The sequence below is a fragment of the Zingiber officinale genome, chromosome 4A (genome assembly GCF_018446385.1).
Source record: "Zingiber officinale cultivar Zhangliang chromosome 4A, Zo_v1.1, whole genome shotgun sequence".
In the NCBI taxonomy this organism is placed as follows: Eukaryota; Viridiplantae; Streptophyta; class Magnoliopsida; order Zingiberales; family Zingiberaceae; genus Zingiber; species Zingiber officinale.
In genome coordinates, this window is record NC_055992.1 from 161,433,448 (window position 1) to 161,446,698 (window position 13,251).

At 38.9% G+C, this 13,251-nt stretch overlaps 1 protein-coding gene across 2 annotated transcripts; it reads left to right on the forward strand.

Moving 5' to 3' along the window:
• Window positions 1-3,993: 3,993 nt before the first annotated feature.
• LOC121972045 (oxysterol-binding protein-related protein 1C-like) lies at window positions 3,994-13,222 on the forward strand. Of its 2 annotated transcripts, none has more exons than XM_042523634.1 (10): window positions 3,994-4,554; window positions 4,640-4,996; window positions 8,016-8,115; window positions 8,689-9,152; window positions 9,999-10,154; window positions 11,721-11,888; window positions 11,969-12,109; window positions 12,281-12,511; window positions 12,596-12,709; window positions 13,008-13,222. In XM_042523634.1, exons 1-10 carry the CDS (start codon window positions 3,994-3,996, stop codon window positions 13,176-13,178), a joined length of 2,463 nt encoding a protein of 820 aa, XP_042379568.1. In that variant the 3' UTR covers window positions 13,179-13,222. The 2 variants fall into 2 exon arrangements, with proteins under 2 accessions (XP_042379568.1, XP_042379569.1); XM_042523635.1 differs by having other exon boundaries at window positions 4,640-4,913.
• The last annotated feature ends 29 nt before the right edge of the window (window positions 13,223-13,251 follow it).

Here is a 13,251-nt window from a genome sequence, read left to right on the forward strand (position 1 = left end):
GAAAAGACAAGGAAACAGAAGTTAAAGCTTACAGGAAAATGGATTGCCGGAGTAGAAAGCTGGGAGTCACCGGAACGCTGGGACGAAATGCTGGAAGCGAGCAAAGTCGCCGGAGCAAGTGGTCAGAGAGTAGAAACAGAAAGCGAAGATAGAAGCAGCGATGCTGAAGCTTTATAAAGATGGGTGCGGCCGATCGGGGCTGTCCAATCTAGGGTGCAGGAATCGGGGCGCACATCCGACTGTTGAATTCGAACCGTCAAACGTCACATCAGCAGTTGTCACCTCGGACGTGCGACGACTGCACCAACGACACGTGGCGCCGTCCCACAGGATGACATTTAATGGGCGCATGCTCGACCTTAATGGAAAGGATTTGCACGCATCACAAGGAGATGCGGACGACATCAACATTAGCTGACCGGCTCGTACCCCTTCACAATCGGTGGGGAAAAGTATCCAAGATACTAAGCATCAAGACATGAAACACCAACCGGGGAGGAAAGATCAATCCTACGGAGATCGAGCGGGATCCAACTCATCTACCAGTCGACCGACCAACTACTCGCCAGGCTATTCATCCAGTCAGTCGAACTTTCAGCCTCCTTCGACTAGACTTGAAGGGAGAGCATGTGATCCGGTGGCAAGGGGTGACCCGCCCAGCAGGAGGTCAAAGTGGTCAACACCCGGCAGCCATTCGACCGAGCAGATTACCTTCCTGATCAGTAGGAGGAATGGCTGACCCGACATTTTGACAGCACGGCCTGACGCCGAGTTTCCGACGCTCACATGGCAAAGCGGGGAAGAAACGGAAGCCGAGCGACCATCCCGATCTGCTAACAGTAGACGCAGCATTCGGCCGAGCGGGCATCCGCCTGAAAGCCGTCAGCCGACCGACGCCCTCCGCTCAGGCCGGGAAAGGTACTAGCCGAGCGATTACCCCGCTCGGCCCAAGAAAGACGCTAGCCAAGTGGTTCCTCCGCTCGACCCGTAAAGGACAGAGAGAGCAGGTGGCGAGATCTTCCTGGGGAATAGTGTCGCCGACAAGAGGCATGACCAGCGCCCTGGTCAGACAGAGAATCGTACGGTGGAAACTTCCACTATCACGTCAGAGATATGCTCATGCTATTAAGGTATGGTGTCGGGCATGCTTTCCTGACAAATCCATTCCAGTTATGTTTTGAGCAATGTGCACACCTCGGGGAGCATGCACGCGCCTCTGGGAGCCCTATATAAGGACCTCCAGACTTCGACAGAGGTATGCTCACTTCATTACTGTAGCTACAGTTCTCGCTTCTTCTTTGTTCTACTTCTTTTTGCCGGAGATCTGACTTGAGCGTCGAAGGGCCATCGCCGGGGAACCCCTCCCCGTTTCGGCACTGTGTTTGCAGGTTCACGACGGTAGAGGATCCACGTTTTTGAAGTCTTCGACTAGTCAGCAGGAGCGCCACGTCCCCAGCGTCCATCGACTCAACTTTCCGACAGGATCACATACGTTGTTATAAGAAGAGAGATGTTATTCATTTGTCGGACAGAGACTTCTCAAAGACATGACATTTCATCTTCCTCTTCTCATAACCCTCCTTTTTTTATTTATTATTTATTTTTCAACTAGCTAACAATAACTCTAGTTCTTCTTCCTCTCCTATAATAACATCCCTTGTTTTGTCTTTTCTTATCATCAGGGCTTATAGACACCGTCATAAAATAAGGTAAGGCTTTCCTTCCTTTTTCTTTTATTTTTATAGTTAAGCTAAATTAATTGACTATTACTTATTTATTTATTTAGTTATCATTTTTTATTTATTTAGTGATATAATTTAAGAAAGATATTTTCAAACTAGTAAAAATACTTTAATCCTAATAGTCTCTGTAACATCAACAAAGTCTTTCAATTTTTAATATATAAATTTATTCAATTTCATTTTTTAGCCGTAACTATTAGTCATCCTCTCTCTCTTTATATTGAACGAGATCCGAAAAACATATGAATATTATGTTAATGCACGAGATGAAATAAAATATTTCTTTTTAAAAATGAATTCTTATCAATTCCATATGTTGCAGTATTTGGGTACCAACTTTATTCTATTAAGTGCAAATCCCTTCCACTTTAATTCTTGGATACAATAATTAAAGCCCTAAAGTTAAAACCTTGCATGTGATTACATTAGGTCAAGCATCCTATCAACCAACTGTCCATCATAACTCTTTGTCACGTACAAAATGTCCTTATTAATGCATACAAAATTCGGACCCTAAAATTTTGGCCTAAATTTTAGGCTAATCATTCTTAATTATTCAAATCGCCCATCCTACTTTTTTTTTTAAAATTATTATTTTTTAAATATATTTTTACTGCTTTTCTCTCTTTGCCTCATGCTTCTTCGGCCGATGGCCACTCGAACGAGCCACAAAATCATGGCGAATGCTACTATTCTCGGTTGAGAAGTTTCAATAGGTTGATCATAAAATTATAGTCGGATGACTATAAAATCTTTGCTAAGTCTTTGTATCACTGTGAATTGATCATAATTTTATAATTAATTTTTCATTATCACTTGGATTTGAAATCAAACAGACTATGAAATGATGAACATGTGATCGAGCTATCTTTTAGCCATGATTTCATAACTAGTTTGGATCGATTCGTCACGATTTCAAGATTGTCTCAACCACCTGGTCGATGGTAGTGGGTTGGATAAGCAGAGGGAGGAAGGGTGTTTTGGAAAATTAATTTATGATTTGATATTTTTTTTTTAAAAAAACATGTGATTTGATATTTAAAAAACTTAGGGTGTGATGTAGTAAATTATGGATATCGCCTACAGGGTTACCGACGGACAGGCCCCACCTCGACACGCCAGTGCCCGACACGTGGACAGAGGAAAACGTGCAAGGGGAGAGGAAACGGCGCGAAGGGGATTCCCACGTGCGGCACGAGGGACGTGCCGAAGTCGCAACCCGACTCGGCCACGTGTGAATCCCGCGCGCCACGCGCACTGCGGGGCCGGCGCACGTGCTGTCTGCTCTGTTAGAGCCGCCGACGACAAGACGACGCCCATCGCCCGCCAAAACCAACACTCCTCTCTCCCATGCCTTCATCCAATGCATTGGAATCTTTTTCATGTCCTTCCTTTAACTTTATCATTTTCTCAATAAGCCCTTTTCAGCTGACTTAAACCAAAACTCTTATTCGATCTTAAGGGCAGTTTTGAAAATATGTTAATGCCGAAGTGTTTTTTTAAAATGATCCTTTTTTTTTTTAGTGTGAGTCTTAATAATTGGAGAGAATTGGTCACGTCAGCATTCATGGTGAGAAATAGTGTTTAATTATCTCAATTATTCAGAGTCAATTAATAAATTATTGAACTTTATGAAAATTGCATGCATGCTTTTAAAATATTAAATGTCCGTCTATTTTCTGTTAATTGATATTAAATATTTAATTTAATTAATCAATTTGATTCTCTAATTTTTTTTTAAATCAGAAAGCACTCACAAATTAATCTATTAATTTGATTCAATTATTAAATGTTTGAAAAAGACGTGCAAATGTCCATCTACTTCATATCCTTCCTCTGTCACATTTTAATTCCTTTTCACCCGAATAATCAGAAACCTTTTGCCTCATTTTTAGTTTCCAAAAATAATTTTTAAACTATTTTTTATTGCATAATTAAATCTGGCTTGGCTGTACGACACGCCACGTCCGGTCGGAAACTTTGTTCCCAGCCGTCGATTTCGAACTCGAGATTCGTGCTGCCGAGGTATGTCCCCTGCGAGCGCGCTTACGGGTTACGGACGCATAGAGCGTGGAGAAAAATGTTTCAGGGTGTCGAAGTTCACCTTCTTTTAAATTGGTCCTCTGGTGGGACCCACCTAATCAAAACGAATGACCCGATAGGTGGATTTGTGGGTCTGGGTGAATAGTGGCGCCGGGCCCGATGGTGCCAGGCTTCAGGTTCGGTTCTTCAATGGCTGGGCGCCTTCTCGATGCTCCTCCGTGAACCGAGCGCCCCAGCGGATCCCGAAACCGCTCTCGTTCATCCGCCAAAACCGCCGCCTCGCATGCGACCGGCCTCCATGGCTCCTCCGCCTTCCTACTCCTCGTCCTCCTCCTCCTCCGTCGCCGTCCGCCGCGACCACCCTCATCGTTCCGCCTCCCTCTGGGCCTCTCTCTCGGTCGGCGACCGCGGACGTCCCAGTCGACGCCGCCGCGACTGCCAGTCGGAGCCCTCCTCCCCGTCCCGCCTCTTCTCCCGAAATGGACGCCTCCACGGCGACGTTAGCCTCAATGACATCGTCGGAAACGGCGTCTCCGGCGTCCTCCATAAGTGGGTTAACTACGGCCGCGGCTGGCGCCCGCGGTGGTTCGTCCTACAGGATGACGTCCTGTCCTACTACAAGATTCACGGACCCGACCGCATCGAGCTTGCTCCCGATGCGAAGGTGGCCTACAAGGTCATTGGCGAGGAATCCATTCGTCGGATCTTACACCCAAAGAATGGCCACCCTCATCTCCCCTGCAAGCCCGTCGGTGAAGTCCATCTCAAGGCAAGAATCACTCGCCCTTTATCCTCCCGTTCCCAGCCAAGCTGTATCATTGCGCCATTTCAACCTTCTCTCGTTGTTCCTTTAGGTTTCCTCGATTAAGGAGAGTGGATCCGACAAGAAGAGATTCTCGATCTTCACGGGGACAAAAAGGCTACACTTGAGGGCGGCCACGAGAGAGGAACGTGAGGCATGGATGGAAGTGCTGCGAGCAGTGAAGAGCATGTTCCCCAGGGAATTGAATAGGGAGCTTATGGCGCCGACTGATATGGTGGTCGTCTCCACAGAGAAGCTGAGGCAGAGACTTCAGCAGGAGGGATTGAGCGAATCCGCAATTCAAGACAGCGAGCAGATTATGCGGCGTGAGTTTGCTTCCTTGCAGAATCAGCTTCTTTTGTTTAAGCAGAAGCAAACTTTTCTCCTTGATACCATTCGCCAATTAGAGGTAAAAGATAATCTTTTTTTTTTCTCAAAAAAAATCAATTTCTATAATCGGGAACTTATAAGTTATAGATGGAATGCTAGCCTCCTGATTGATGAACTCTTAGACAAAGTTCTTATCCATTGCCTCTTTCTCTTGGAGTTGAAATGCAATTTGAACAAACATAAAGCGGGCAAAACATTTGAATACAACCCAATCCCGGTGCACTTTTAGCACTGAACACTTTCGTAACTTATATTTAAAGTTTGATTACAACTGGTAATTTACTAGGTGCAAAGCTCAAAATCCAAGCATTATTTACCTTATGGTAATATCAGTCCCAGAAATTGTTGAACTCCTAATCATCCATCATCTTCCAATTTATTGGTCTAGGAGTTTGATAACAATTCGTCTTTTTGATGTGATGGCTAAAGGAACTCAGTACAATCAATCAGAGGCTTTATAAATAGAAACTATAAACTGGCAAGAAATAATTTTTTTAGAAATGATTTAATCAGACAGAAATGTAGTGCTGTAAATTCAAAATACCTGAATTGTTCAACTAGGAAACATATGCTCAATGCCAAGGATTAAAATCTCAAGTTGTGCTAGAGTTTAGATCTTTAACTCGAATACAATATGGTATCCATACTGTGTCGATGTTCTGGCCTAGGGTGCTAGTGGCAAAGTGGAAGGAGAAATGAAATAGAAAAGAGATGACAACAACATGCCTAAGTTCACAATTTGTGTTCCATCTGAAATAGTACAATTTTAATATTAAGTTGTCTAGACAAGCTATGAACTTTCAATTAATCTTAGCACGTGTTATAACATGTCAAGGGGTGCTAAATGTCAATATGACACGATACTCATTTATATGATTGACGGAATGACACAAGATAGGTTTCAAATCATGCTCCGTTGTAGCAAAAAGGGTGATTTTGCTCACCCAGGCACCCCTCATAACTTGTCCACAGGTTATGTGAAGGGAGGTAAAATCATGAGGTTAGCTTATAGACGACATTCAAGTGGCTAGGGGTGGGAGGAGTTTTTCCTTGAGGGCATGCGCCTGTCGGGAATTGATCCCTGCCCCATTGTGGCAAATCTACACCCTCTAGCAAACTGGGCATTCCTGTGGGGACAATTTCAAAATCATGCTCCGTTGTAGCGAAAGGTGATTACGCTCACCCTAGGCATCCTTCACAATCCGTCCTCAGGTTATGTGAATGAAAGTAAATCACGAGGTCAGCTTATAGCCGACCGCCAAGTGGCTAGGAGTTGGAGAAGTATTTTCCCGAGGGCATAGGTCCGTCGGGAATTGATCCCTGTCCCATTGTAGCAAATCCGCCACCAAAATCATGCTCCTTGAACTATTATAAGGTTGTTCAGTTGAGGTTTTTATCATTAATTATTTTGGTGAACTTTCAAATCGATTATTACATAGTTTCACATCTTTCTCTCTTCCTCACTATTATCTAGCCATGTTTGCTCCATCTCCAAGTATTTTTGGTCAGCTACACAAATTCTATCTCCCCATTGTTATCTTAAGGCTCATCAAATAATTATCTATAATCAAGCCATGCTTGTCCCTGCTAGAGTTGTCTACATGAATCTTATTCCTCTAGTGAGCTTCATGCAAGGTGATATCAAGTAAATAAATTATATTTTATCATGTCAACTAATGCTTTCTTTATCTCCCTCTCCTCCTTACAGCTTCCACTTTAATAAATACAAGTCTTCAACTATAACTTCTATTGGTTGTCTTTGAGCATGTTTGTATATCTAAATTTATTTTGTGTAATCTTATCATTTAGAGTACTCTTTTAATTATTATTAATTTTGTGTTAGAATTTCTAGTAATTCTACATATTCATTTTAGCATTTCTGCACCCATGGAAGGGTTCTTGATTGATTGGCACTCCGTGTGTGTGTGTCAAGGTCAGCAACTGTGGATTGCGAGGGAGAGGAGAGAAGAGGGATGGAGGCTTCAAGAGAGGGGAATGAGTTATGTGGAGAGTTAAGAGGAGACATATATCCGCACAAACATTTCAACTTTGCTATTGACCAAAACAAATCATGGCATTGAATCAGTTCATCCTAACATAAACTTGGTTTATTGATTGTCTAAAGTTCAAATAAATTATGATGAGAAAATTAAATCGGATAAAAATTTGATACCAACATTCCTTTTGACACTAAAATCCACGACATTAGTTTTCTATGGTTCTATCCTAATCTTTTTCTAAATCAATAAAAATAATATGCAAATTGTTTTTTTTTCTCAATATTTTTCCATTAATTCTCTTATTTAATAAATAACATCTAGTTGATTTTTATACAAGAAACAAAATTTATTTTCAAACAAATGTTTCATCTATTTTACATCCTCAAATATATGATGGTGATCCATAACAAAATATATGGGTTCATATATTTCCCTTTCATCACAATCAAAGTCTTGTTGATTTTATTTCATCTAGAGCTGTAATCCTATCAGTGCCATTTCATTTGCAGACTGATTTATTACATACTAACATGGAATAACCAAAGACATTTCTATGAAACTCAAGTCAAAGATTGTAAGATAAATATCACCGCAAACTTGCATCAAATTTCAACTTCAAAAAAATCAGTCAGAGGATATAGAGTTTATGCTAATATAATCAAATTTCTGATGAGTTTGGTATAACTTAATGGGTTGGGCTTAATTCATGTTGGATTTTCTCACTCTTTTTTTTTCAAAATCATAAAATATGAATCATTTTGAATTGCTTTCGAATGTCATGATTCTTCAACAATTCTAATTTATATTTGCTAGACATTTTGATTACATCATATTATACCATATGAATTATGAATAGCATGATCCTAATTTCTAAAAACTATGCACTATATTTGTCTTTTTTTAAAAAAAATCTTGCTATTAAATATTACCTGTGAGGAACAAGAAAAGTTTGTTTCATATGTTCTGTTCTCACCCATATACTTCTTATTTGTTCCACATGTTTAATCAAATACTTGCGTTTTTTTACTCACTATGCAGACAGAAAAGGCTGATTTGGAGAATACACTTATTGATGATAGACACAAAGAATCTATAGAGTTTTCATCATCCTCTATTCCAGCGCATGAGCAATTTAATGGTATGCTGCATTAAAAGAAGATTTATTAAGAAAATCAAATATTTTTCTTTTCCTTGATGATCTACTACACAGTTGGCATAAAAATTCACGGTTGGTGCTTATAATTGTGAAATTTGTTTCAGTAAGTGCTTATACTTCTGAAGTTTCGTAAGTAAAAGGTATATGAAAAACGCCATTCTGAAATTGATATAAGATTAGATTGGATAGAAGAAACAATTCTGATCATGTTAAGCTTCTTTTGAGCTGTTTAACTGGCTGGTTGATGTATTTGTTAGGATTTAGGTCATGTTGCTTATTTATGAAGGTAGAAACTTAGAACATTTTGTGTGTGTGTGTGTACAAATCATATGCAATTCAAAATCACAATTATTAGTTGTCTGTTTACAGATTTGTTAACATTAGACTATTCCTTTCTTTTGTATCAACCGTTAAATTCGAAAATATTAATGCAGGTTTGATTTGTAACAAATTATAATTTTTACCATAAAATGTAATTGTTAATGCTTGAACAAATTTTAAAGTGGTTAAGCAATGTAACTCTCAGTATTTACTTTTTAATCTGTTTTGTTCCAGGTAATTATTCACCAGAGGAAACTGCTAGTGAATCTGATGACAATGAAAGGCATGATGCTGTTAATGGGAAGACTGATCAAGAAGATATTACATTTTTTGATTCAAAAGATTTTCTCTCATCAACTTCTCTCAGCGGTGGTTCTGATTTTCTAAGATGTCAGATAGAGTCTGATGATGAAAACAGATATAGTGTTAGTTCTCTTGATAGTACTACTGACGACTCCTCTATGATGTCTATGGGAACGAAGTGCATCTATGTTAGGAGGCGCAAAAAGTTACCTGATCCAGTGGAGAAGGAAAAGAGCGTGAGCCTCTGGTCAATAATCAAGGACAACATTGGAAAGGATCTCACCAAAGTTTGTCTGCCAGTTTATTTTAATGAGCCACTGTCATCTCTTCAAAAGTGCTGTGAAGATTTTGAGTACTCCTATCTTGTTGACAGAGCATATGAATTTGGTAAAAAGGTAGGCTAGTGTAATCTTGAGTCATTTAGATATGTCTCTTGAGATCCTGTGGTTTATTAGTTATCATAGTTAATAAGTTAATTACTGTATGAAAATTTTACTGAAAAACTCAATCTGTGAATTCTGACATTTTCAATCTGTGAATATTGTCAGAATATTTTATTTTTACACCAGGCCACACAAAATAAATTCTCTTTGCTAATGCAGTTGAGTGGGACCTAGATTATTTCATTATTCTTCAAGGTAAAAACAACTCACTCAAGAGGGTTTTGTTTCCATGCTAATTCCTTTTAGGGATTATATGTTGCACGCACACTCAGAGTTGCTTCTGCAGTCAAATTTTTGAGTGATTCTTTAGTGCTAATGAATATTTGCTACATTGTTTATGTCCAGTATATTTTTCCCAGTCTAGTGTATTTACATGGTCAACATTCTGTTGTCCTGTTATATCAATTGCTAATGGAATTTCCTACCATTATTATCCACAATCTGTTAAATATACTATGTTATGGATTTCATTTATGACATACATTTATTGATAGGTGTCAGGTTTGTGAAATGCAGTTTCACTTTTTAGGTTTATGAACTATTTATAGGAGAATACTGAACGCATTTGAAGTTATTAAAGGGTTAAAGCTGCGTGGCTCCATTATAAATAATTTTCATAGAATGTTGATTACATTCAACAAAGCATTTTTTATCTGTGGAGATAAGCATACATTTATTGCTTTTTGATCAAACCCTTAATGAAAGACCAAAATGCCATCTGGGAGGCAGCATTGCCTCCCTTCTTAGTTTTCATTTCCGTGAGTGCTTTCTAAAATATGCTTAATATCGTAATACTAGGGGGATGGCCTTATGAGGATCCTAAATGTTGCCGCATTTGCTGTCTCTGGATATGCATCAACAGATGGCAGAAGTTGCAAACCTTTTAATCCACTTTTAGGTGAGACATATGAGGCTGAATTCCCTGAAAAAGGCCTACGTTTTTTCTCAGAAAAGGTGATCCATTTGTCCTTTCCAACTTACATCAATTTATTTTTTGTACATAACTTACCTTTTGGCTTTTGATATATTTAATGGGACCTATTTTTTCAACCTCTGCAATTAGGAAGGATATATTTTAGATTCTTTACAGGTTATTTGTGATCTTCTTGCTTATTGATTACCGAACCAATTTCTTGCACGTCTAGTGTTTGGAATTAGTCTGAGCGTACTAAACTTTACAGTGGATCTCATGATATTGGTTTCTTCTTTGCTTCTATTATGTACTCCATGGATATTCTGCTGCACAAATGGATGTATTAAGTATTCTATTTGATTTAAGGATTTTCCCAACTGCAGTCAACTACTATTGTATTCATCACAATTACATTTTTAATAGGGATTGCTCTTGCACAAGGGCAGTCTATAATAGAAGAGCGACTTTGTTTCAAGGATGTTGGCCCCAATAATATTGGTTACCCAGTGGATTGCCTAGCTTGGTGAATGTCACATGTAATAAGATGAAATCTAACAATTCATTTTCTTATAAATATAACATGGTTATATGTATATATAAATATAATGGATGTTTCAACTAGAGGTAATGTTTATTCATGCTTGACCTATGCTAGTGAGACTCAGATACATGTATCCAACACAAGTATGGATCTAAGTGCCAAAAGTCTCATATTCTAGGCCCAATTTCCTACAAAGGTTTACAAGCGGTCAACGAGTGTGCCAATGTCTAACACAAGTTGGGGTAGATGGAGCCTGAGTATCAGAGGGGAAAACCTCACGAAAATTCATTTTCTTTGTACACACGGGCTATTTGTATCACAGAAAGGCCTTTGTCAAACATTTAATCTCTATTGACACTTTGTAGTGTTTTTCCACTATGATTATTTATGCACCTAACACTTCTATAACTGCACAATCATATGAATAATTCTTAATAAATCCTGTAAATTTGTACCTATCCAATGCCGCTAAGAGATTATGCAAGTGACCATGCATTATGTATCTTTTTTTGTATTTTTCTCACTAGTACTATAAAAGAACATAAAGCCAGTAGAGATTTCTCAAGAAGCAAGAATCATATACTATATATGTGATGTTTACCGTTGCACCAAAGCTCCCCTTCATTTACTATATATGTGAAGATTTTGTTTAAATCAATTTGTAATGGAATGCAATCTGTGAAGATATAAAGGGTTGTTGAAGGCCAGTTTCCACTACTTTTTGAAAGAAAATTCTCACTACTTTAAATTCAGCTGGTCCAAATTTCCTTTTAGGAATGCACACTTCTATTAATGTTTGCTAGTTTGGCTTCCAATGAGTTATCTTTTAATTTCCGATTAGTTTTATCCTGCATACGCCTGGTTACCATCTGATACCACTACCTGTTCTTCTTGACTATTTCTGAACTTGGTTTCACTCTTTCTGGCATTTTTCAATAATCTCTTTCATTTCTAAATTTCTCTGTTCTACTTTACAATCTAATCTCCTCATTTTCCTCAAATCTAAACAATGGTTTATTTTATGCAAAGTATTGAATTAGTCCTCACCCGTTTATTGCATATTCAGGTCAGTCATCACCCTGCAATACTTGCATGTCACTGTGAAGGTAATGGATGGAGATTCTGGGGAGATTCCAATTTGAAAAGCAAGTTCTGGGGACGTTCCATTCAGCTCGATCCTGTTGGTGTTCTTAATCTCGGGTTTGATGATGGTGAAATTTTTCAATGGAACAAGGTACACATGTTAAACATGAGATGCTACTATCCGTGCCAGTTGCTGCATTCTTTGTTTCACAAAATCATTATGTATTTTAGGTGACAACTTCAATCTACAATCTAATATTGGGAAAACTGTATTGCGATCACTACGGCACCATGCGAATCCAAGGAAATGGTGAATATTCATGTAAGCTAAAGTTCAAGGAGCAATCAATAATTGATCGCAATCCCCATCAGGTGCTTTGCTCTTCTTTGTAGTAATAAAATTCTTCATTTTCATTGACACAATGAGCTGTCTGATGGCTTGGTTCTACTTGCTCTAGTCTTTTACTATTTTTAGGACTTAATTTTATAAATTCCAATCTCCATACGTTCCGAAAATGAGGAATCAACTTTAACATTTTCTAGGTGCAAGGTGTAGTCCAGGATCGAAGTGGAAAAACCGTAGCAACTCTAATTGGAAAATGGGATGAGAGCATGCATTACATAATGGGAAATGGCTCTGTGAAAGGCAAAGGATCTGAAGGTATTCCTGAAGCCCGATTATTGTGGAAACAAAATAAACCACCCAAGCATGCTGCCCGATATAACCTAACACGCTTTGCGATCACACTGAATGAACTTATGCCTGGTTTAAAGGTAAGAACTGCTGTTGTTTCAGATCTAGCGCTCTTTTAACTTTACTAATGGCATCAGCTTTCTTTTGATCCTCATTTTAAGCAGGAAAAGTTGCCGCTGACAGATTCAAGGCTCAGACCTGATCAGAGGTGCCTGGAGAATGGAGAGTATGAAATGGCAAATGCAGAGAAGTTGAGATTGGAAGAAAGACAAAGACAGGTACAATTAACTTCAGTATACTTTTCCAATTTATTTTTTTTTCCTTAGAATAAAATGAAGTTACTCGTCCGATAAACTCTCAATTGACAAACAACTAGTTATATCATTCAAACTGTATGATATTGATCTTAATGTTCACTACAAGCAGTAATAGAGCATTTAAGATGCATTTGCGCATTACTCCTCTTGTGGTGCTATGCTTTTGCTTTGGTTTCTTCCATAACCTAATGATTTATCATCTGTTTCGCTACTTTCCATATGTAACTTACAACATTGTATCAACCGCTATGAAATGCAGGCAAGAAAGATGCAAGAAACCGGTTGGAAACCACGGTGGTTCGCCAAGGATAAAGCAAGCGATGCATATCATTACATCGGCGGATACTGGGAGAGCAGGGAACAAGGAAATTGGCAAGGTTGTATTGATATCTTTGGCAAAAACTCCAGCGACCAATTGGTGGTTGAGTAATTAGTTTGAAACTGTGACATCCTTCTCTATTCCTTTCTTTCCCACATTTTTCTTTCTTTCTTTCTTTCTTTCT